This window comes from Passer montanus, unplaced genomic scaffold, assembly GCF_014805655.1.
Source record: "Passer montanus isolate IOZ18808 unplaced genomic scaffold, ASM1480565v1 scaffold145, whole genome shotgun sequence".
Classification (NCBI taxonomy): Eukaryota; Metazoa; Chordata; class Aves; order Passeriformes; family Passeridae; genus Passer; species Passer montanus.
In genome coordinates, this window is record NW_024361496.1 from 805,128 (window position 1) to 830,712 (window position 25,585).

Below are 25,585 nucleotides of genomic sequence, written 5' to 3' on the forward strand. Positions count from 1 at the left end.
GGTTCCTTGCTGTTAACTTATTGCTAGGCCTGTTTCATTCTAACATCTTAGTATTTTTGTTAGTTTACATGTGAAATGCATCACCCAGTCTGTGCTTGAGCTCATTTTATTTAATTGATTTTTTTTTTGTTTTACTAACCTCACTGTTTTTTCAGTTTAATATTGGCTGCATGCTAGTTTATATATATATATACATATATAAAAAAAAACCCAATCAAGTCTAGCCTGGATTTTGCTCTGATTGTGTTTTGGTTTCTAGTGGTGGGGCAGTCTTGCACTTACAACTTACTCAGTATTATAAAAGCCTGACACACAAACAAAATGACTAAACACATTGTAGATTTTCTTTACCAAAAAAATCTTAAGTGGTGCTGTCTAGGTGATGGATATGATTGTATAAATAGCTTGATTTTATGCCTTTTACTGTCAATTTTTATTGGTACACTTTATTTTCTTCCACATTGCTTTTTAGTTTTATTATTTTTTATTTCTTTTAAACGTGATGCACAAAAGTTGCCCAGCACACCATCAGAAAGTGACCGTCCCCAATACCCATCCCCCTGGAAAAATTCTAGCCAGCAATTTTTGACATTTGTCTTTCCCTTTATTGGGCATATATTGCCTTTTCAGTAGCATTTTTTGCATGCATATATATGTAGAAAAATCTCTTGCTCATCACATGTTTAAATGTCAGCGGGAAGGGAAGAATATATTATTGGAATATTTTTGGTTTGTTTTCTCTGTTCTGTCTGTCAGGATAATATTGGACATCGCTTACTCCAGAAACATGGGTGGAAGCTGGGCCAGGGATTGGGAAAGTCACTGCAGGGTAAGTCCAGTCCCTTGTGTCTGAAACCTTCAACTCCAGCCTCGGTCTTTAACAAAATTATTTCTGCTTTTTGTTCCTAGATTAGATTTTCTTTCCATCATTAATATATCCAAACAATTGCACTGTTGAGTTTCGTTTTTGGCAGTTTGCAAGTGGAAGCTGCAGCCTCCCTTGTTGGTACAGGTTAGAGCTGTGTGTGGTGGATGTGTGAGAGTCTGTGGAGGAAGGAGGATTCACTTTCCACACTGACAGGGAGTGGTGCAGCTTCCAGCTGTGCTGGTGTTTTGGTGTTGAAGAATTAAAGATTGGAGGTAGTTCCCATGACCTGTCAGTGCTCACCGGGGTCAGAAGCCATTAGAAGGCCAGGAAAGGGCCCACTGGAGATGGGAAGTGGTGGCAGAGGTTCTCTGGATGGGAGAGGCTCACTCCTGGTTTCTCCACGGGACTGTCACAGGTTGGACTTATTCCTGTTCCCAGCAGTTTATCAGGGATTAGCAAATCTCACTGGCACACCAAAGTGCTGGTTGGCCCAGCACACACCAGACCTTGCTGTCTTGAGCCTGAATTCTTCCTGTGACACTGAAGCCCATTTCTGTAGAAACCTGTGGAAGCATTTGAGGCTCAGGTGTGCCCTGACCCCTCAGTAACTCACTCATGTTTCTGTGCCCATAGTCTGAAGACCTGGGAGCTTGTAATCCATGTTCCATGAGTGAGCCCCTTAGACATGGGGGTGTCTGTGCTGTGGAGGATTGTGCAGAGGTAATGAATTCTCCAGACTCTGGGAATGCTTATTAATCCCTGGACTAAGGCTCTCTAACCTCTCAGGCTGCACTGCCTTGCAGGTTAATGATTCTGGATTCCTCTGTGTGATTTCAGTGGAGTTCTGTGGTTGATGCAGGGCACTCTCCAGTGCCCTCATGTCCCTGCTGGGGCCAGATCTCAGCTGGGGTTGTAGCTGTTACCTCTGGGCCTTTCCTTTGGGACACGGGATGTGCATCACAGGGTGGAACTCAGTGTTCTCTCTTTGGGGTGCCCTGTATTGCTCTGTGTGTCACCAGTGTGAAAACAGCAGAGACTTGAAAGAAGGAAGAGCCTTGTCCCAGCCCTGGGTGGATCCCAAAGCACAGCCCAAGGGCCCAGGGTGCTGCAGGGAGTGAGCATGGGCTGTGGAGCTAGGTCTGGAGTCGGGGCAGGGGGTGGTGGTGTCACCGTGTCCCATGGGCCAAGCAGGAATTTGCACTTTGAGTCTTGTCCAGATTTAGTTGCTCCCCCTGTGCCTCTGACTCTGCTGGAGCTGTTCCAGATCTCTCACACATCATTGGAGCTCTGCTGGTTGGGAGCAAATCGTGGGTGTGGGCTCTGAGGGCTTTCCTGTGCCTCCTGCTTGGTCACAGGAACACAGGAGTGAAAATAACACACCAATGTAACCCAGTTCTGTACTGAAACCTTCCTGACATAGGCTTTGGAGCGTGTGCAGGAGTTTCAGCCCTTTTGGGAGGCAGAAGTGCCTTGTCCACCTGCCAGCCAACTTCTCCATAGATCTGGGCAGGCAGAGGGTGTGGAAGGGAGGCTGCTGCTGCTCCAGCTTTTCTCCTCCAAGTTCTCAGCAGCCAGAGCCTGTGCCTGTGGCATTGGTGATGATTGTGTTGGGAGTGTTTAATTCATTATCCAGTGACCTTTCTACATGAATCTTAGATTGGCCCAAAAATCCAAATATAAAATGTCAGGAAGGAAACATTTGCATCCAATTTTAATCTTATTCTAAGAGTTTGAAGAGTAAAGTCATTTAATGTGCAGTGAGAAGGGAGGAGCAGAACAGAAGTTCTTCCCATCTTCCACACTCCCTTGTTCAGGAAAGACCAGGAGAGGTTTCTAAAGAGATGTAGGTGTGTTCCTGTTGAATTCTTCCTGCTTGACACTGCTTGAGCTAAAATCTTACACAGCCTGTGGTGAGGAGGTGCAGCAAAAACAGAGCCCCTCAAGCAGCCTTGAGCTGTGGGTGTGGTTCTGACCTCCTGCAGAAGGTCCTCACATCAAAATTTCAAAAATTTTGGGTTGTATGTATGGAATTGATACTGCATTTAGCTACTTTCTGTGCACTTCAGCTTAAAAGGAAGTGGATGAGTTCAGTGTGCTGAGTTTTGTGATGTTGCTTTTAATTCTAGATCTTCATGTGAGTTTGGGCTCCCTCTTTAGTTCTCTTGAATCCCAAAGTGATGCTGTGTTACATTTCTGCCTGGCAGATGTTTCTTTCTTGTAGTGTTGTGGTGCTGTTCAGCAAGAACCTCACACTGCAGGACTTCACCCTGTGGTGGTTCCTTCATTCTGGCCACCCGCTGGGGGATGGAGTCCAGTGGTGAGAGATCTGTCTCTGGGTGGAACCTGCAGCAGTCTAAAATCTACCCTTGCCAGTTGCTGGTGGTAAAAATCTGCCCGTGTGATGCACCGTGGTTCATTCTCAGGAAAATTCCACAGGGGGAGGTGTTTTACCCCCTGGGGCAGCTGCCTTGTGGTGTAAATCTTGTTACTGAGAAAAGCTGAGCCCTTGGGTAGGGAAGCACAGAGCCCATGCCCTGAGTGATGTGGCTGTCCCCAGCTGTGTTCTGGCTGAAACATCTGCATCTTTCACTGAATTTGGGCTGTGTGCTGAGTGGGCATCAGGCAGGGACAGTGCTGGAGTCCTGCTCCAGGGATGCTCGTAAGGAATCCAGCAGAGTCATCCTTCAGCTCATCTCTTTCCCTGATGTTTTTCATCATTTTTTTCCCCACAAATAACTTGTGTTATATTTGGAAATGGTGCTTCAGCTTGCTAACAGCCAGTGAATATGAAAAAGCAGGAGAGGGGGTTGCCAGTTGACAGGGATCTTTTTTAATTTGGAAAATATGGCTTAGGGAGCCACTTTTCCATAGAGATATGGGATGGTTGTGCTCTGACAAGTGAGAAAATGGTGATTGTAGTCTGTTTTATCTTTGGGGGAATGCCTGTAGTTAATAATCGAGAATTTTGTGGTCTCCTGGAGAAATGAAACTAGCAAAAGATCAGTTAAAAGCATTGCCTGACCTTCGTGTGAAGTCCTGTGCTAAATGAGCCCAAGGATTGTGAATAAATTAGGAGTTACATAAGTCAGGAGGGGAATGAGAGGCTGAGGGAAATCTGAATTCAACCACACTCTAATGATTTCTCTTGGAATGAGTATTTCCCATTAAGTTAAAGTAGTATTGTGAAAAGCCAGGAGACTGAAGTGCAGAAGTGGGATAATTTGATTCGTACACTTGAAAATATTTTTATAAGCTCTTTGCCTTTTCCCTGTCAATTTTTTTGACAAGTCTTGTTTGAAAAAAATAATTGTGCTGAAAACTTCTGGATTTTTTTTTTCTTTTGGACTTTTGTGTTTAATATGAAACAATAGTACTCTAGAGGTATATCTGCAAGACTGAAACCAGTAGTTTAATCTCATTTATTGAAACCAGGGGAAACTGAGTAGGTTGTCCTGCTGCTTCCTGGGTCATAGCAGGGCCTGGGGAGGGTGGGCAGCTCTGCAGGGAGGATTTGGAGAGAGCAGGAGGAAGGTTTGATGTTTACTGGCCATATGGAGGGGGCTCTGAGGAAGGATTGACCATCTCTGGTGGACAGGTCCAGCTCATCCCTAGCCAGTGTGGGTAACAACTGTATTCAGATTTGCCTCTCTAATGTTCTCTGTTGTAAACATTCTTGCCTGATATCAGCATTGACCCTTTAAAAACAGCCCTGTAGAAGCAGTTGCAAGTTCCCCTACACCACAAACTGTGTCCTGTATGATTAATTTGATGTTTTAAGGCATTGATTTCCTGCACATTCCCACAGTATTCCCAAGACCAAGATTATCCTGATCTTTTGTGGTATCTCTGAGAGGTGAATCCCAACGTAGTACTTTGCTATGGCAACAGCAGTCACACAATTTGTCATGGAGAGCTGCTCCCCAGTGTCTCAGCTGTGAATCAAACAGTTCAGGTACCTGGGGGCTCAGTGTAGCTCTGGAGTTCCTGTGGTTGCTCCTCAAGGGCTCAGGCAGCTCATTCAGTGCTTGCTTATTGTCATGAAAATGCTCAGAGTGAAACCAAAAGGAGTCTCAAGGTGGGTGGCTGCTGGTTTGTGCTGGGGCTTGGATTATCTCCAGTGCTCAGGAAATAGAAGCAGCAGGTGGTTCTGTTTAGGGCAGGGACGTCCCTTTTGGGGCAGGTCCTTGCAGTGGCAGGAACTTTCCCTGTAGCCTTTGGTCCTGAAGAAATACCTTCTCTCCCCTGCTTCCTCTGCCTATTCAGTAATAACTTCCTTCATGTTTGCTTATGTTTTTAGCCAAGTTTTGGCATCATTTCAGGGTAACTGTTCTGGAAGAGCTGCTTCCATCTCCCTGGGGAGCAGCTCTGCTGATGTAACGCTGCGAGGAGAGGGCAGGGCTGTGCCTGTGTCTCTCTTGGCAGTGCCATGCAGGGCTGAGAACCCTTCCTGCATCCTTGTTCCCTTCCACTCAGGCTGAAAGCAACAAACCTGCACAGACTGTCAGGGCAGCACTGTTCCTGTTGACCAAGGTGTGCCCCACACTGATTGTATAAATCATCCTGGTGGTACAGGGAGCAGCAGTTAATAGAAAGTGCTTTGGCTTTATTTTATCCTTTCATGAGTACATCCAGCTAGGTAGCAAAGTCAGGTATAGCAAATTTGTTAGCAAGTGCTAAAATCCAGTTCTTCCATCAAGCTGTATTTTTGTTGCATGGCTTTCAATTAAAAGAAAAAGCACAAGTGGATTTGTGCTCTGATTTGCAAATTCTGTGAGGATAAATATAGTCAGCACTTCCCCCCTCAGCATCACTGTGGTGCAGTTCTTTGGCACATTCCTCCCCAAATCTGTTCAGAAAAGGGAAAACATTCCCTCTTGGTCCGAGGGCTGAGCAGGGTGGAAGAGCAGAAGCGTCTGACAAGTGCTGGAAGCTGCTCAGAGCTGCAGGTGAAGCTGTGATCCCATGGTTCAGGCAGGAAATGTCCTCTCCTGGCAGCCCTGGGTGCTCCCCAGCTGTGGGATGGAGCCGGATCCGAGTCCCTGTTTCAGGGCATTGCCAGGTGGCTGCAGGCTCTGCCTTTGCTGGATGTTCCTCAGGCTGCAGGGAGCAATAAACAGCTTTGGCCACTCGAGCAACTGAGATCAGTCACAAATGTGATCACTTGGCAGCTGCAGCTTGGAGAAATGAGCTCAGGGTTTGAATTCCAAGGTCTTGAATCGTGGTGCTGTCACCTGCTCGCCAAATGGCTTCAGCTCAGATATTAATGTGTTTTCCATTTGTTGGCTCCTCTGATCTCGTGGAGGCAGACGGTGGATGGTGTCAGGCCTGTGAACACGGAACAATGAGCATCTGAGGGACTCAGGAGTGTCAGATTTCTTTCTGGGTTTTGGAGCTTTGTAACAAATACGGGAAAACACAGGAGAGGCAGATAAAAGTGCTTAACAGTGCCTTTATTCATTAGGTATGGGTTGGTTTGGCAGTCTTACCCAAGAAATAGCTGTGATCGTGCTCTTATCTTCTTGTATCTTCACATGTCCTCACAGGAACCTCAATCCTGACATGGAGGAGCATTTTCATGCTTGTGTTTGCAACACAAATCACGCCAGTGGTTTTAAGAGTGATGTTTTCATGTGAACTTAGCTTGAGAAACCTGGCCTGCTGTGGTTGCTGTCATCATACCCATCCTTACTGCTTGTTAAAACCCAGCTGACCACAGACCGAAAAGGAAGTTTGCTCAGTGCCTCAGTGTCCTTTGGGGGGAAGCAGTTGCCCCTTGTTTGCTTTTGGAGGTGTAAGATCCTTCCCTTGATTACAGGTGGTGAGTTTGTGTTGCCTGAGTGGCTGTAGCCAGTGAAATCTGCAGTCATTGTGCTTTCAGTGCCATGTGTTTGTTGTGACAGCCTTTGCCTGGCTTGGCACGAGGCATTCTGGCCCTTTCTGCTGGTGCAGTGGAAGAGCAGTTTTATTAAACTGGGAGAGAGGAGTGTGGGGAAGGAGAGGCTGTGGCCATGCACAGCCTGCCTCCTCCTCAGTGCAGCCCTGAATCAGAGCAGACCCTTCAGCCCTGTCCACTTGCCAAGATGAACACAGACAGCAACTCTTACCTTCAATTCCTGTCCTCAGTCAACCAGAAATTGTGGTTTTGCTCCAACACCTTCTGTGTTGCTCTTTAATCCATTGCCCAGCATTTGGGGTAGGGATGTTTTTTGACCCAGACTATTACTACATTCCTTCCCCTGCAGAAGTTCTGCTTGGTGCCTCAGTGTCAAACCTCAGCTTGGCTTTCTGCAAGTGGCACCCTTGGTTTGTGCGTCTGCGAAGTTTTGAGCTCCCACTGGAAGTTTTCCATGTGGCTGGGATGTTTACAACTTGACTTTCTCTCGTCATTTCTCCCCTGCTTAGTAAGGATTAAATTCACAGGGCAATTTCTGTGTTCTCGAAGGACATTCTCTCCTCTCTGGAACTTTGTTTGCTACCAAGGATGATGGACCTTTGTTTGAATCTCTTGATTGTTTTGACCCCTTCCAGAAATCTGACATAAACAGGATGAGCTCACAAATCTAATTCCCAAAGGGGACTGGGATTAAAGCTTGCCCTTGTTTGTTCATTTGCTTCTTGCAGCAGTTGGAATGAGTTTGATAATGTGGTGCCCTTTTTAGCCAGTGAGGAGCACCAAAGGCTTTTGCATCAGTGAAAACGAGTGGATTTTCTCCTCTCTCCCCTTTTGATGTACTGAATGAGGAGTCTGAATTTTCAGTAGGACAGCTCTTGGCTTCTCATAGACTCTTAGGGAGCCCAGTGGTGCCAGGCCACCACTAACCCCTGTCCCCAGGTGCCACATCTGCACAGCTTTTGAATCCCTCCAGGGATGGCGACTCCACCACTGTTCTGGGCAGGTTTTGCCTAGGCTGGACAACCCCTCCCAGGAAGAAACTTATATCCAACCTAAACCTTCCCTGGCACAATTTGAGGCTGTTCCCTCTTGTCCTGTGACTTGTTCCCTGGAAGCAGAGCCCAGCCTCCCATGCTGTATCAAAACAGTCCCAGGAGTGTTGAGTGTTGCAAAATTCTCACCTTTAAAAGTGCAACTCATTCATGAGCTCAGGGACTCCTCCCTGTCTCCCTCTTCCCAGACAGTGCAGCTGAAGGTGAGCCCTGTGCCTGTGGATCCATTCCTGCAGGTGTTGGTTGCTGACTCCAGGCAATTGTTTCCCTTCCAGAGCCTGCAATGGGTTTTGTACTGACTGAACAAACCAGCCCTTATCCACCCCTGTGCTGTGGTCATGAACCTGCCCTGCACTCAGCTGAGTGAGAATCCCTTGCCAGGAGCAGCTAAAAGCCCCTGGAAGGTTGTGCCTTACTGTGGGTTTCAGTTGCAGCAGAAAGATAACAAATAAGGAGAAATCCTCCATGTCCAACAAGATCAGATGTTGTTGTCTGTGTCCTCTGGAGATGCTGAGTTTATGAAATTCTCCTCCAGTGACAAGTGTGATATCAATCACTCCTCTAGGATTGGATCCTACAAAGCTTGTACCTGGGGGAAATTTCTATGAGGATGTCAACAAAACAAGCAAGATTACAGTTCTTGTGTTACATCTGTGGTGCTTACACACTGTGCATAAGGGACACACTGGGAGAGATTTGATTGGATTATGTTAACACAGAATTCTTGGGGTACTTTTTTTCATCCTGTTATATCTGAATGCTCCTTTAATGGAGAAATTTACCTGTTGGGCTAGGACAAGGAGTAGATGTTATAAATTAAATAAAGGATCAATTTACATTGGGTATTGGGAGGAAACTCTTCCCTGTGAGGGTGGGCAGGCCCTGGCACAGGGTGCCCAGAGCAGCTGGGGCTGCCCCTGGATCCCTGGCAGTGCCCAAGGCCAGGTTGGATGGGGCTTGGAGCAACCTGGGTTAGTGGAAGGTGTCCCTGTTTGTTCCATGGAGGAAGTGGTTTTTAAGTGCCCTCCCAACCCAGACCATTTTGGGATTCTATTGCCATTATGCTGTTTTTGGAGGGAGGAGTTCCTCTGAATCTGCAAATCTGATGAAAACTGTTTTCTGTTTTGACTTGTTAAAAAAGGGATAAAAGATGGGCTGGTGTTGATAATGCTGGCACTTCCAGGCAGGCTCAGGTGGCAGCTCCAGCTGGGATATTCCCATTCCAGAGGGCAGAGAGCATCCATGCCACATCCAGAGCATAGCCCTGAACCCACAGTCCTCCATATGCAACATGACCTGTGTCTGATACCAAAGCCCTGGAGCCTTAGGATGAATCTTCCCAAGATTCATGCATTTATAGCACCAGGGGGGAAGTATTTGCTTGCATGCAAAAGCTTTATGCAGTTAAAAAGAAGGGAATCTGGAGAAGCCTGCCTGGCCACGTGCCCCCTGCCACTGCAGGGCTTTGGGAAGGGATGGCTGTCAGGGTTTGTTTGGGTCTGAGCAATTTTTCACAAGCTGGGAGAAAGGTTTTCCCATTTCTTGGGGAGAGGAAAGCAAAACAGGTACAGCAGGTCAGTTTGGGAATCTCATTTCATTTCTGAGTGCAGGGAATCATTACTAACCTAATTTCCTTTGAGATTGGGTTTTCTAAGGTGCGACTCTTGAGTGAGATGTTTATCTTTTCCATCCTGCTGGAGGTTCCTGCTCTGTCCTCTCCATGAGATTTTCCCTGTGTGTGGAAATGTTTTATGCAATAGCCCTCTCTGCTTTGGGCTCTGCAGCCTGTGCAGTGACCAGTCTGTGAGGGAGTTTGTGACCTGCCTCAAAAAGAAACTAAATGTGAGGTGCAGAGGGCTGGGACAGGGACAGCAGGATTTGCCCTGGGAATTAGCCCTCTGTGTGGCACTGCTGGCAGCCCTGCTGAGTGGTAGGAGCTGTGGGAATTCTGGACCTTGGAATCTCAAAGCATGCTGGTGTACAGGAAAGGCTCAGCAGGCACCCAAACCTGGGAGGCTCCCAAGGTCCAAGCCACGTTTAGCTGCTGGGAAAGATCCCATTGTCCTGGCCAGCAGTAGGACAAACTTTCCTCGAGGAAGTTCCTTCAAAGGAGAAGTCATGAGCTGAGCTTGGCGAGTCCCATTTCCCCCTTTGGCTGCTCCCCATGCCCCACCTGGCAGCCAGCAGGCAAGGGGTGGCCCTGGGCCTGTCCCTGTCCCTTCACCATCGTGGCTTTCCTTGGACAAGGAGCAAGGCCACCTCAGTGCTCAGCAGCATGTCCTGCTGCCCCAGCTGGCTCCAGGGGGATCCGTGTGGGCTTGGCACTGCTGCCATGACCGTGCTACGTGCCTGGATGTGCCACTTGTCACCTGGATGTCACACATGAGGTTCCATTCATAATGAAATGATGGTTCAGTTTAAAACAGAGGCATCGCTTTTTGCATGGAATATTCTCCTCTTACCTGCAAGCAGAGTTCCTTTTGGCCCAGAATATTTGTTATTCCTTCAGATCCCGCTGTGTTTCCTTTTTAAATTGCCTGCTTACATGTGCCTCAGCGCCTCCTCGGAGCGGGGCTGTCACCAGGAGCTCTCCCAGCACCAGCAGGACTCAGAGCTGCTCCAGTGGCTCCCTGCTTCTGCAGGGCAGAGCACGGTCATGGGGTGGAGGGGTGAGCAAGAAGCCTCCTGTTATTATTTTTTTACCCATCCTCCCTGCCAAACGGCCTATTTTCTGCCCCTAATGGTTTCTGCCTAACAAATGGTGTTTCTTTTTTACAGCGTTATGATCCTGGACTTGTTGTGGTGATGGTAAACTTAGCAGTGGTAATTTTTTATTTTCAGACTGAATTACTCCTTTGTCATCAGTGCACCAATGTTAGGCTTACTTTCTCTGTTGTAGCCATCATCCTTCTGCTTGGTCTTTCATTTTCCTTTCCTTTCCTTTCTTTATGCACACTTGTCTGATCCTTGTTCATTAAAGGGTATTGCTAAGAAGGGATGTTTCTGTTTGTGTTAGAACTGCCAAAATCAGTTTAAACATAAATTTTTAATACTGTCCAAACTTGATTTTTTTTCCCCCAACACGATGGGCACTAGCACTTGCTACTGCAATTTCCAAACAGATTTTGAATTGAATAAAAACAACCCAAAAAACTTTGACTGCCTTAGAAGGCAAAAGTACTGATGCATTGTTTGTGTACAGGGGTTTACCAGGCCAATGAGACTGCATTGAAAGATCTCAATTGCTGGAGAAACAAAACAAAAACAAACCAAAAATACCCAAAAACAAACCAAACCAAAAAAGAAAAAAGCTTGAAAACAATTGGAACAATAAATTGTTGGCACTTGGTGCCAGCCATTCCATTTGGGTTCACCACTTACCAGTAAATCCCTGGCTGAGACGTTATGAAAGTGATATTGCACCTAGGAAGTCATTTTTATAACCTGTCTTTAATTTGGTCCTTTTGCTAAAAATTGCAGTCACTGCTTACTGTATTATACCATTGGGCATAAGAGAAACCTTGTCAAAGATGAGCATTAAATATCCAAAGGAAAGCTCAGTCCAAACCATTTCAGATCAATGTGATCACTACTTTTGGACCTGAAGGATACCTGCCTATCAAATTCCTGGGCATGTCAACAAAACCATAAAGTAATTAATTAAATTGATTTATTTCTGAATAAAACCACGTCTGTACTTTAAGGTTCAAAAGCCCCTCTAGAGCTGTGGTTTTGGCAGGAATTATGGCTGATGCTGGCAAAGACTTCACACCTATCCAGGTTTTCTGAGGCAGTTTTAAAGACTTTAACCTTTTGCACATGTGGATGGCAGTGGAATATTTCAGCATGACTCCAACGTGTGGATCTTTTAGCCCAAAGGTATAATACCTGTGTATGTGTGTATAACAAAAGAGTTGTTTACACCAAACAAGAGCAGTAATAAGGGAAGTAAACATTCTGTTTTTTCACTCAAGGTTTGCACTGGAGAAGGTAAGTACTTTGTCAGTGGGTTACATCACAACCACCAGTGCCAGTTGTGATGTAAAAATCAAAATAATAATAATTAAAAAAAAAAAAAAAGCTGTGGTAGTAAAGTGCTTGTCTGCCCCATTTTGCTTTGTTTGGCTGGTTATGAGTGGATTAAAGATATGTTTTTTAAAAAAAATAAATCTCCAGCATAGTTTGATTAGTTCAAAGTCAATTTTCTTCGCAACCAGTCCTTTTCACAGCTTACAGGTGACGCGGTGCGGCCAGAGCATCGCTCCAGGGCTGGGGGAGCAGGGCCCACCCCTGGCCCAGGCTGGGTGGTTGGGATGGGGGAAGTTTGGCTTCTGTGCCATCCTTCTCCTCAGCATTCCTTGCTCCTGGGGAGGGCAAAAGCTGGCAGGAGGGAGGCTTCCACATCTCTCACAGGGAAGTTCTAATCGATTATTCATGAGCTGCAGCAGTGAAATGTGATTAGCAGCTTCTTCTCTTATGGGAAGATGAGGAGCCTGATGTGGAAGCCTTGAGGAGAAGGCTCAAGTCCTGTTATCAGCCCTGCCCCAGGGCTTGTCATGGGGGAACATTAACCATGAGAAGCTTTTACATGAGCAGTTAATGTTCAGAAAAATGCATTTATCATCCTGGGTGCCGTTCGGAGCTGGGCGCAGGGTTGGCTGTAAGCTGTGAGAATGGCTCGTGTTTGGTTCACTGTAGCTTTCTGGTCTCTGCACTCCAAGGCAAGATCTCTAACCACCCAAACCCAATGTGTACAGTGAGCTGTGGTGCTGGGCTGCTGCTGACCCCTCTCTGTGTGTTCCTCTTCCAGGGAGGACAGATCCCATCCCTATCGTTGTCAAGTATGATGTCATGGGCATGGGCCGGATGGAGATGGAGGTGAGCTCCCCTCACCCCTGCAGGGCTTCTGGGGCGTGGGAGGGAGAGACATTTAAAGTGAGAGTTTGTTCATCCAAGGTAAAGAACAACTTGCTTTTGAAGCAGCACAGTAAGAAAACACTTGTCTGCAAAAGGCATCTTCTGTTCATCCCTGTGAGCCTGAGTTCTGGGCTCTGGATGCTCCCCAAAATCCCTGGGCTCTGAGATTTCCCCATCTCAAAACTATCATGGGCCTGCCAGGGCCTTCCACATCATGGGGATTAATGACCTGTTTTACACTTGGGGTGACAAAGCAGGGAAAGCAAAGCACAACTTGCATAGATTCTGTTTCAGCTGAAGCTGTTAAGTTGTGCTTTCTGGTAGGTTTGGTAGTGCAATGTATTTATGGACCAAGTTGCATCTCTTATCTAATTTTTTTTAAACAGCTCGACTACGCCGAGGATGCCACAGAGCGGAGGCGAGTGCTGGAGGTGGAGAAGGAAGACACCGAGGAGCTGAGGCAGAAGTACAAGGTACAGAGAGAGGGGCATCAACATCAGTGTCTGTGGGCTGGTTGGGAAAGGATCTGTTCTAATGGGGCTGAGTTCTGCTTCTGCTGCAGTGATGGTGGTAGAAATTCACTGCTCTTGGGTTGGTCATTGTGGAGATGATTTCTATTTTAACACACTGGTTATTCACTTCCTGGCATCACCCTTCCTATTGTTTGGCTGCTGAAGAGCCCCAGGATGGCAGCAGGGCTTTGCTCCTGTTCTGGAAGGAGCAGTCCTGGGGTGAGCAGGACATTTCCTTCCCTACACCCAGGGCTGCCATATTTTTTGAGTGAGCCTGCTGTGTCAGGAAAAAACCTGCAGGTGGTGGAGGGGCAGTTCCAGCTGGGAGGGAGGAGCTCTTGTGTTGTACTGAGTGAGGAGTGAGCAGTACATTGTGATGTTGCTGCATAAATCCTGCCTGCTTTGGAAAGGTAGGACGTGGCTCCAGCTTGGAGAAATTGATGTGCTGGAGCTCTTTGGAAGAATTGTTCAAGCAGCATTTAAAAAAAGACAAATTCTGTATTTCTATGGGATTTACAAAACCTGTGGGGTTATTTTGTAAGCCAAAAGCTGATAAAAATGAGCTGTGGTGTTGGGATTGAGTGTGACATGCAGGAGCATTTTTGGATTAGCTGTATCCAGGTTCTCTGTGGAGACATGGTCTCTGCTCATCCTTTAATCCACTCTTCTGCTTCCCAGCCCTACAGTCCATCAGCTCTGAGGAAAGCCTGCTTGTTCAATTGTCCAGAGATTTGGGGAGTACCAGGGTTGAGGAAGAGCCCAAGACATCCAAATGAAGTGTCAGTCTAGCATAAATTTTAATTATTTGAGAAATAATGGGAAAGTAGTTTCAATGCCATTAAAATTAAACATAACCTTGGCAAATCTAAAATTCCATTTCCCCAGCTGAACAGTTAATTCTTCAGGCAGTTTGTTCAGCTATGAAAATTTATAGTCTCCTCTCCTTTTTTTTTTTTTTTTTTCTTGAGACCTTGATTTGCTTGGTAAGTGAACTGCAGGTGTTTGGATCCCCAGGGGGCCTGCAGATTCCCCATCCCTGGGAAGGTTGGATGGGGCTTGGAGCAACCTGGTTTGGTGGGAGATGTCCCTGTCCAGGGAGTGGGACTGGGTGAGCTTTAAGGTCCCTCCCAAGCAAAACCATTTTGTGATCCTGGAGTTCTTGGGCTTTACAATTACCTTTCCAAACGCAGCCCAACCTCTGTTGCTCTGAGACTCTTTTCCTGCCTCATCCAGCACAGTATTTTTTCAGGAGCTCTCGAGCAGTAGCAGTCTCTCCCAGCTCCAGTGGGTTTTTATAAGCTCAGTTCATCCTTAGCCCCTTGCATTTTGGTATTAATCTGTGAAAATTCTCTGCAGCCGTTACTTTTTGCTGCTCCACAGGAGTCCATTATGTAACTGCCGATGGCGGTGCATCCTGATCAGCCGTTCAGGGAGCCTCAGAGAATTTCAGATAACTCTGCAGCCAAGGAATGTTTTAATTCTCTTCTTTTGTATAAATTCTGATCATTCAAGTGCCTGGGTTTCATTGTTTAGCCACAGGATGCTTGCTCAAAAAAACCTACACATGGCACAGGAAGCTTGTCTGGGATTCAGAGGAACTTTCAACGTCCGTGTTCTGTGGAGCTCATGCTGCTCTGTTTTCCTTTCTTGTCTTCCTGGGGACCTGCCTCAGGCTCAAAACTCCAGATTTGTTGATGTTTTTCTTTTTTTTTTTTTTTTTTTTCCCCTGGTCAAGGGCATCTGGTAATAGATGGAAGCAGGAAGTTGCTTCCTTTTTTATGTAGAAGTGAACAGTGCTTGAAATTGAAAACAATCCCAAACATGTGCACTAACATTTTTTAGATGTTTTCTTCCTCTCCTTGGGTGTTGAATTTTTTAATATAAATTTTATATAAAACATGGTCAGTAATATTATTTTGATGTGGTAACTAGGAGATAAACCATATTGCCATGAACAAGATCTGAAATTCAAAGGAAAAACCTTTCAAAGTTTTCTGACTTAAATGTTTGCTGCCTCCTCTTGCTGAGGAAGGAAGCTTCCCATAGGAGGTTTGTATTGAAGATGGAAAAAAGGGTCCTTAAGTGCTTTTTCTCTAATGTTAGGCTGTTTTTTTATATAATTTCTCTTTATTCCAGTTGAAATGCCTATGGTCAATGGTTATATGGGGAGTGCTGCAGTGAGTGCAGTGGGCTTTGTGATGCAGCATTTGTAACTGATTTTGATAAAGCCTTCCACCTCCTCAGGGTAAACCTCCCCCAGAGAGCTGATGAAGAGTGGTGATGTTTTATTAATTCTGCTGGGGGGGCTGTAATTGATACAGCCTGGCAAGAGGGAACAGCTGCCTCACCCTGAGGTTCCTGTGTCCCAGCATCAGGTGTGTCTCGGAGCCCCCCAGATGTGCAGCAGCCCTGGGGACAGCACAGGCTCCTTCCACACCTGGATTTCCAGCCAGTGCAGCCACCTGAGGGACTGGGTTTCCCCAGTCCTAGAGCTCAGTGCATATTCAAAACCTGTAGCAAAAGAGGGAAGGAGGATGTGGCTGTTGCCAGGTGAGGTACCCCATCTCTGCCTGCAGGTTTGGTTTCCACCTGTGCAGGTGTTCAGCTGTAGAAGGGGAGAGACCCTGTCAGCACCCCAAGGCTCCCTCCCTCCCTCCCTCCCTCCCTCCCTCCCTCCCTGTGCCCACTGCAGTGTGGGCACTGTGCTGAGCCCAGCCTTCCCTCCCTCCCTCCCTCCCTGTGCCCACTGCAGTGTGGGCACTGTGCTGAGCCCAGCCTGAGGGACAGTTCTGCTCCTGGGAATATTTCACTGGAGGGCATTGGGCCTGGCGGGCTCTGAAGGGTAATTCCCAGCTGGAGCCATGTTCCTCCCTCCCGAGTTCAGGCAGACCTCTCTTAGCACTCAGAATGGAGCAGTGTCAGCTTTAGAGGTGTAAGGTTCTGCTCCCAAGGCAGGGATCCTCCTGGGTTTGATGCCAGTATGTCTCTGGGTTAGCTCGAGGCTTTGAGCCTCTCCTTGGAGCTCAGACAATCCAGGAGGCTCCCCTGAGGCAGAGCTGCCTTGCCCCGCAGCACTGCAGGCCTTGTTTGAAGCAGTCTTCTTTTAGTGGTACTTCTGCAGTGACCAGGGGGTGTTCTGTCCTTGTGGGGCCCTTCCAGCACAGAATATTCTGTGATTGTGGGTAACAAATAGCACCGAGGTCGGCAGCATTGTGAAGTTCTGGAATCCCACCTGTGAATTTGCAAAGGCTGCTCAGCTTGGTCAGCTGGGTTCAGTAAGGCCAAATGCTGGGACCTGCATTTGGGTCACAGCAACCCCATGGGAGCTTCCAGGTGGGGGCAAAATGACTGGAAAGCTGGACAGAATCTGGAGGTGCTGGTCAGCAGAGGCTGGACATGAGCCCAGATGTGCCCAGAGGCCAGTGGCACCTGTCCCAGGACTGGGGTGGCAGCAGGACCAGGGCAGTGACTGTCCCCTGAGCTGGCACTGCTGAGGGACCTCAAGTGCTGTGTCCAGTTCTGGGCACCTCATGATAAGAAGGACACTGAGGAGCTGGAGAGTGCCCAGAACAAAGCTGGGAAGGGGCTGGAGCCCCAGGAGGGGCTGAGGGAGCTGGGAAGGGGCTCAGCCTGGAGCAAAGGAGGTTCAGGGGGGCCCTTGTGGCTCTGCACAGCTCCTGACAGGAGGGGACAGCCGGGGGGGTCGGGCTGTGCTCCAGGGAACAGGGACAGGAGCAGAGGGAACGGCCTCAGGCTGGGCCAGGGCAGCTCAGGGTGGACAGCAGCAGGAATTTCCCCATGGAAAGGGGGATCAGGCCTTGGCACTGCCCAGGGAGGTTTGGAGTGCCCATCCCTGGAGGTGCCCAAGGAAGGCCTGGATGTGGCACTCAGTCTCTGGGCTGGGGACAAGGTGGGCATTGGGCACAGGTTGGACCCAGTTATCTTGGAGGCATTTTCCAGCCTCAGAGAACCTGTAATAAATGTAATCCATGTACACTGTTTTTATTAAGCACTATTTTTCCTTAAAGGACTAACCAATGATCTTCCAGGTTGTTCTAGAGGATGCTTAACAGAAGCAATTTTTTGTTAATTTTTCAGGATTATGTTGATAAAGAAAAGGCCATTGCCAAGGCTTTGGAAGACCTCAGAGCAAACTTCTACTGTGAACTCTGTGACAAGCAGTATCAGAAGCACCAGGAGTTTGACAACCACATAAACTCCTATGACCATGCTCACAAGCAGGTAACCTGTTGTAGACAGCATCCATTTGATGTTCATTGTGGTGGTCTTGTTTGTGGTTAATACTTGGAGTTTCCCTGGTGTATCTGTTTTCCTTACTGGTCCTGGAATAGGTATTCTGTGTCACTGGGTAAGATTTTTATGCCCATCATTCATTTAAGTACCCAAAACAACAGGAGAACCCCAAGCCCCACTCCGTGGTTGGCATCAAGGAGCCCCATTTCTCAAAGACCCACGGGCAGGGATGTGCTGGTGTAAAACTGAGGAGAGTACACATGGAGGTGGATGGCTCCCAGCTTGCTTTTAGCATTAGTACAGCTTTGGGGAGTGATGATTCCCCACATTTTACTGCCTGAGTCTGTGTTCTGTGGAGTTACTGAAAATGGTCTAGGAAATAATGGGCTGTGTCAAAGGAATCCTAAGAAAGGAGCACTTCCCAAATTCTGTAATTCTCAAGAGAAGGTGGGTTCAGAGTCTCTGTGGAGCTGGCTTTTTTCCCAAGCTAGGGATGTACTTAGTGTCTGCAGGGTGCTTCATGCTGCACAGTAAGTAATGGAAGTTCTTGTGTTAGCCTGATCTGTTTGACCATTTAAGCTGCTAAATGAGATGTAACTGCACAGCAGATAGCAGTGTTGGGCTCCTCCAGGGCTGGAAGGGCTCAGAGGAGGGGTTTAATGTTCCTAGTCATAAATTGTAACAACATGATCATCAAAATGCTGCTAACTCGAGGAGGATGTGCTGTAGAGCTTGCAAAATAACAGTGAAAACAGCTTGTAAACAAGAATGTGGCTTTAGAGTACAATTTTTGTGTGTATTAAGTGTAGAATATGACAGAGAATCTGCTTTGAGCTAAGGGAGTCCTGTCAGGAATTCTCATGGCAGGGCAGTTGGGCTCTGTGCAGAGGAGTGGTTTGGCAGCATCAAGATCAGAAATTCATTTTTTCCCTTGGTTACTGGGCAAAGAGGAGGTTTTGGCCAAGCTCAGTCATGATACCTGAGAGCAGAGAACTTCCTTGGAAGGTCTCCATCAGTTTGGCTGGAACGTGAGTGCAGTGACCTGCATTTATCTGGAGGTGGCAGGACCTGTTTGTGTCACGTTCTTGGTGTGCTGACGCCGTGGGATTCCGTGAGCAGCTCCAGCCCTTGGTGACTGATGGGACACTGACATGAGCCTGGCCGGGCTCTGAGCTCTTCCAGCAGCTAGAGAAGCTGTGGAGGAAGAAACCAACCTGTGGGAAAGCAGTAAAAGGAGTCATCAGCAGGAGTGGCCTGAGAGAAAAATGTCTTGCGTGCACACAGGGTGGGGTCATCTCATCAGGAGAAAGAATTTGGAGGTTGCTTGGTAATGCTGATTATTTTGAGAGGAATTATGTTCTTGGATAATTCCATCTATTGCAGTCACTTCAGGCAGGCTTTGGAGAAAATGAGCCTCCAAACTCTGGCTGCATCACCCAGCATTAATTTCTAGTTACAGAGGGATTTAAACAAAGAAGCAATCATGCTTTGCTTAGGGAAAAAATTGCTTATCCAGCTTTGTCGGGCTGAAGTGTGTGTGACCCCGCTGGGTCAGCGTTCAGGGAGTGAACTTGAAACCCCCGAGACAAAATGACACTGGATTTGCATAAGGAACATTATCTCTGCTGTGCTGCCTCCTGCTCCAGGGAGGCTCATACCCAGCAGTCCAGTCTGAATTTTGAGTTAGAGAAAAAAAAAGCTGTGTTTTTGATGTGTTGCACATTGATGTTTTATAGTTTGTCTCTTTGGACAAGAGGGTGAGGTTGTAGAAAGGTGAGCCTAAAGTTTTTGAGGAAAAACATGAACTTTTCCCTAAAAGTAGGCCATCAGTTGGCTTTCTTGGAAAGAAAGGCCATTACAGTATCTTAGTTACAGCAACCCAGCTTGGTATACATCATCTGCAAGATTTTGTTGTCTCAGTAGTAATTTTTGAGGCAACAGAGCTCATTTTTGCTTTTTTTCTTGGCTCAGTTTCCACAACATTTTTGCTTTTAAGTATTTTTAGTTCCACATCCCGCTGACGTTGAAGTGTTTGGTTATCCCTCTGTGGCTCTGCGAGCGTTAGGCTGTCCCTGTAAATAGATGTTCCATCCTCAGATCCCTTTCCACTCCCAAGTTATAAAGACACTGTCTTGTATTCCAGGAAGGAACTCAGGATTATTGCCCAACAGGGATGATAGGTAAGTGTATTGATCCCAACCGGATGAATTTTGGACCCACCAAAATTGTGTCAACACCAAACAATTAAAGGGGAGGTTTATTCTCTTTGCTTCCTGCCTGTCCTGGTTTCACAGACCATTTGGCTACATCTGAACCAACCCCAACACCAAGTTTCTCCAAAAGGCAGCGTTTCCTTACCTGGGAAAAGATCCTTGCATTTATTCTCCCAAACCACTGGCATGTTTTAGCCATTGTGTTGGAAGTGTGCAGTGTTGTTCTGGAGCTGGTTTTAATTAGGTTGATACTTGATGAGGAGTGCAGCTGTTTTAAGGAGCAGTCACCCTCTGGTCAGCACATGGCCTGTCCCTCTCAGGGGACTGCAGGCAGCTGGAGTGGGTGCAGGTGGCCCTGCAGGAGGGACAATGAGCTCAGTTCTCTCACACACCCTGCAGTGAGCAGCTGGAAAAGGCTGCAGCTCACAACTTCTTGTGCTGCTGCTGATGTCTTTAATGGTGGGGTTCTTAGCTGTAGGATTTTCATCTTGAAAGCCTGGTAGGTTATGAAGGGCCCCACTCCTGATGATGCCCAGTCCTGACAGTCAACAGAGTAATAATTAATAATAATTAACTGACAGAAGGTGGCAAATGTAGAAAGAAAACTTCTGTAGCCAAGAAGGAGCTTGGGTGGTGAAGCTGGACCCAGCATATATCCCTGGAAGTGTTCAGGGCCAGGTTGGACAGGACGTGGGGCAGCCTGGGATAGTGCAGGGTGTCCCTGCCCGTGGCAGGGGGTGGAACAAGATAATCTTTAGGATCTTTTGTAAACCAAACCAGTCTGTGACTTTTGTGCTGCTTTCCTGCAGATCCACAATGTCCTGATCCTTGGGAGCTCCCAGAGTCCTAGAACACTCTGGACTCAGTGGGAATGTGTCCTTCAGGCATTACACCTGTGAGGGCTCCTTATTTGGTTTGGGGTTTTGATATTAAGATAAAGACCTCATGTTAGATTTGTGTGAAGAGGAGTGTGAGCCCCTTGTCTGGGTTGTGCCCAGTCTGTGTGTTCCTATCAAATAAACCTGGATGTGCAGGGCCCAGCACCTGAAGCAGCCTTCAAGAGTTATGGTTGCAATTACCTTCTGTGTAAGTTTTGTAGCATTTACAGCCAGCTTTTACTGTGGGGGGTTTTTAACAATCCAAGAACTTGGAGAATCTCCCACCATCACCTCGTTCTGCTTGTGTGCCTGCTGAGGGCTCGAGCTGTTTACTGAGTCACTGACCCAACAGAATCAAAACATTCCCCTTCTGCATTGCCTGTGCAAAACAAACGTGTTCCTGAGTGAACCTGTGCCAGGTTCCCTGGGAGAGCACAAACCAGCATTGAAATGCAGATTTGATGTAGCTGTTTTTTCCCCTAAGTATGTGGTGTTTTGGAGGTGTAGGTGATTAATTCTGACGAGATTTTCTTTGTAAAAGGGCAAAGGGAGTGTATTCCATAAAGAAGTTCTTTGGGGAAGAGGGTGGAACTCTGACTGAAAGTATAGATGTGCAGTTCTCTTTGTGCCCTAATTAGCTGCATCTTTGCTTCTCATGCCGAGGGGGAGGGATCTGTTCAAGCACAATAAAATGACCAAGACAGTCCCTGCTGGGGCTGCGGAATACTCTGAATGTAAACCCTGAACTTCATGTTTTGGGGAGACTTGAGATTTCCAAAACCTTGGGCCTCCAAGCACAGCTTGAATGGAGAAGACTGAGGAGGGAATCCCTGAGGTATTTGGTGTTACACGGGAGGTTCTTCTGCTCCAGAAGTGCTTTGCCCTCAGAAGATCCACCTGCTAACAGTAAAGGGGCTGCAAGAGACCTGGAGAGGGACTTTGGACATGGGCATGGAGTGATAAAAACAAAAGGGAATGGATTTAACTGAGAAGGGAATAGGTTGGGGTTAGAGATGATGAGGAAATTCTCCCCAGTGAGGGTGGGCAAGCCCTGGCACAGGGTGCCCAGAGCAGCTGGGGCTGCCCCTGGATCCCTGGCAGTGCCCAAGGCCAGGCTGGACACTGGGGCTGGAGCAGCCTGGGACAGTGGAAGGTGTCCCTGCCCATGCCAAGGGGTGGCATTGGGTGAGCTTTAAGGTCCCTTCTAATCCAACCCATTCTATATTTTTCTTAACCCAGCTAAGAAAAATATTGATTCTTTCCAGGGAGGAAATTAAGATGAAATAAAACAGCATTTGCAGGCCATTTCCCCTCTGTTCTTTTCACTTCATTTATAAGCGTGCAAAGAATGTTGATGACCAAAGATAAGCCAGGCTTGTGTTCCCACTTCAGTAAAATGATCAAGGTTCCCATCCTTTGAGCTTGTGTTTCATGGTGTCATTCACTCCCAAAAGCTTTTGGGGCAAAGAATCAAGCAGACATCAAAAGTTGAGAAAGCAAGAAATCTGCTGGCACAGAATGAAAAGTACATTATTATTATTATTTTATTTAATGTGGGTTGGCAGTGAGACATGAGAACAATGGCAAGGGAGGAGGGGGCTCTGATGTCATGGGTGCTGCCTCCTGCCTCGAGCCCCAGAGGTGGATCTGCTTTGACCCAGCTCAGTGTGAGGTTTGGCATGAAAGTCTCACATCTTCAGGTCTGGTGACAGTGCTTTTGTCTTGTGAGAATAACAGGGGCTCTTTCTGCTCTGCACTTTTAGGCAAAGAATGTCTCTCAGTGGCCTCAGTTCAGTGATGGTGTGTGGTTTTGTCAGCTTAAACTGAGAAAATCCATTTACTGCTGGTCCTGAGCCTGTAAAGCTCTGCACCCCAGCTGGGGTCTGGGGAAGTCTTACCTGGTACCATCTCATCAGCAAAATCTGGAGTGTGCTGAGTTTTTTCATGGCCCTGAGGCTGCCAGAGCTCCAGGAGTGCTTGGACAGTACTCCCAGGGCTGGGGTTCATGGGGTGGGACTGGATGATCCTTGGGGGTTCCTTCCTACTTAGGGCATTCTGTGATGATCCAGTGATTTTCCTGTTGCAGCAGTTCCTGACTCCTGCTCACCCCCCTGGATTTCCACCCTTTGCTGTGCCTGGGAGGGGCTCAGCAGCATTTCAGCTGTGCTGTGCTGCAGCTGGTTTAAGCTGATTTGTGAGAATTGGAAGGTACTGGTGGTGGTTGCCAGTTTGGCCCTTCCTGAGCCATGCAGGGACTGGGAAGTAATCCAGCACTGTGGCCTCTCTGTGCTGCAGAGCAGAGGTAGCTGCAGATTTGATACCAAACCTGCTCTTTAGGAACTCGATTTGCACTCCTGTGGAAGTGCAGAGACCAGTTTGGAATTTTGTTAGAAACAAGGCTGGAAACTTAAAATACAGTTCTTTGTTCCAAAGCTGAGGGGGGTGGCAGCTATTAATAGACCCCAGGAAGGCTGGAGGTAGTGAACTACTGCCTACAGCATGTGGAAATCTGGAGAAATTTTATGTAAGTGCTGGTGATTTGTGTCACTGCTGGTCACTGCAGTGTAGCCCTTCTGACAGCTGAAGTAACAAACCAGCAGAATATTCCTTGGCTTTATGATCCCCATGATCCTGCAGTTTGAAAGGATGTTGCTGCTTGGATAAACTGCTGCTTCCTCAGAAAACACACTGCCCAGGGAGAAAAAAATGCCCCTTAATTTTGAAATCTTGTAATAGCATGAAGCATGTGTTTGATTTGATACAGGTTTGGCTCTAATCTTTGAAGAAAGAAATCATTGTCTTGCTAAGCACAATGGGAAGACTTTAAAAGGGAGAATTCACCCCAAAAGTATGAGTTCCCAGGGCTCCTTGTGGAGGGGAGAAGCTCCCTGAGGATGGTTGAGTGGCTGTGTTAAATCCTTGTTGGAATTTCTCCATGGTGCTGGGGAAGGGGTAGTTCCATGCCCCTCCAGCCTCACTCACACCTACACGTATGGTGTGGTCCAAAAAGTCTTTTAGAGCTTTTTGGGGGATTAGAATAACAGTCTCCTCAGGATTAGATGGAAATTTCTTTAGTGTAAGCTGAGCTTAAATATCTGTTTAGTTCAGATGATTTCCTGGGCAGGCTGAGACCTGGAAGTGTGTGAGCAGCATTTCAGAGCTCCACATGCTCCCTTCTGCAGTGAAACTGTCTTTGGATTGTTCCTTCCCTGTCAGGACTGGGGGGCAGCGTGGGCATGGCTGTACTGAGCTGGTTATCCACTCTGAGGGGATCAGTCACTGCATTCAGTGACATATTTGAAACAGTGAGGGGAGAGTTACAAGTTAGTTTGAGAAGTTCTGGCTATTTTTCATTCCTGCAGCAGGTTGTTCTTACAGATGAGCAGTGTGGGCTCCTGTTTTCCCCCTTTTCCCTCCCCCAGGATGCATTCAGGGAAGGTAATGCAGTTCAGCCAGGTCTCTTGCACACCTGGAGTCATTTCTGATGATAGGTCTGCTGGTTTAGGTCAGTCTAAGAAGCTGAGCTATGTTCTGTCCAGTATTTTGCATTTCCAAGGAGCTGGCATGGTGCATCTGTGAGCTTTTCTATCCTGTACTTCCCCAGCAAGATTATTTTTCCTCCTGACTCCTGTGTGACAAAAAGAAACTCAGCCTTGAGATCTCTTGGTCCTTTGAAAACCAAACCAACTCTTCCCCAATTTTGGAAGTGCCAAATTCTCAGCAGTCTTGACACCAGGGCCAGTGGTTTGTTAGCCTGAAGGGCCCAGGTTTGGGTGCAGCTGGGAGTTGCTGTGGTGCATATTGTGGATTGCAGTGCTTTGGGGTAGTTCATTTGCTTCACACCTCTAAATTTGGAGTGTTGAGAGTGGGAGGTTTGGGGGAGCAGAGACACACAAAGGTCAGCATTTAATAATGGGCATTTAATTCTGTGTGCATTCAAATTGCCATGTAATGGAGGCAGGAGAGCCTGGGGGCAGCTGCATGTTCCAAACAGCTCTGAGCCCAGTTTGTGTCCTGGGGGTGATCAGGACCGTGCCTGGGGCACAGGGGGCTCTGAGTGCACCATTGCACCTTCCTCTCGAGAGGAAAAGGTCACAGTTCATGTCTGGTAAATAGCTGGGTCATACTTTTTTCCAAATGGGTGAGTGATCTCTAGACTTGGCATCAGCCCCCATTAAATAGTTTTGTCAGCTGTTGGTGGCTGTAACTTCCAGAGCATTTCAGACACACTTTCAAAATCAGCATGAAAAAGCTGATAGCATTGCTCAGTCCATCTATTTTTTTTTCCTTCCTCTTGGAAAAAAAAGTACTCCTCAACGTGTAACATCCACCACAAAACCCTTGAGCCCTTTACTTGTCGTGGTGAGAGTAGCTCTGCTGTTCCAGGTGGGATCATGGCTGTGTCCGTGCGTGTCCGTGTGTCCCCTGCCGCAGACCCCGGCTCGCTCCGTGGCTCCGCTCCCGCTCCGTAGAGTAGCTGGCACACTCCCCCACAGCTCTCTAGTAATGCTTGCTTGTTTTTTTTTTTTTCTCTCTTCCACTCTTGTTATATTTTTACTTTCTTTTTTTCTTTGTGATGTGACGTTTTCAGCTGATGTATTGAAAGCAAACCCTTCTAATTTGGGAGTCCAGATCACAAGAGTGAGTTTCTTTCTACTGGTGTCTGTAGTTGTATCTTTTTTGTGTGTCCTCCCCTCTGATTTTGGTAACAATCAACCACATTTAGTAAATACAATTAGGTAAGAGAATCCTCTGTCTTGTCCAATCTCTCCCTTTTTCACAAAGCAATGTTCTCTTTACATTGGGCCAGCTTAATTCCTCTAATTTGAGCTTTGGGTTGGTTTCCAGATCCACTCTTTCTGTGTGTGGCAGTCTGACTCTGCTCCAGGAAAGAGGCAGAGTCAGCCAGCCAGAAGTATTTAGAATTCACCAGTGATTTGTACATCCTGTACAAGAATTGTTCCAAAGTGACTCCTGCTCTGAGTCTCGTTAGTCTCC

The 25,585-nt window shown here is 47.2% G+C and overlaps 1 protein-coding gene across 7 annotated transcripts in view; it reads left to right on the forward strand.

Moving 5' to 3' along the window:
- The window catches only part of GPATCH8 (G-patch domain containing 8), a 56,052-nt gene that overhangs the window by 22,961 nt on the left and 7,506 nt on the right, over positions 1–25,585 (forward strand). For 4 of the 7 annotated variants that reach the window (XM_039700888.1, XM_039700891.1, XM_039700890.1 and 1 more), the window contains 6 exons: positions 757–829; positions 12,624–12,691; positions 13,117–13,203; positions 17,341–17,484; positions 19,640–19,676; positions 25,179–25,228. In XM_039700888.1, coding sequence (XP_039556822.1) covers positions 757–829; positions 12,624–12,691; positions 13,117–13,203; positions 17,341–17,484; positions 19,640–19,676; positions 25,179–25,228 — 459 coding nt within the window. The remainder of the gene's footprint in view (positions 1–756; positions 830–12,623; positions 12,692–13,116; positions 13,204–17,340; positions 17,485–19,639; positions 19,677–25,178; positions 25,229–25,585) is intronic. The other 3 variants (XM_039700894.1, XM_039700893.1, XM_039700889.1) reach the window with 2 other exon arrangements.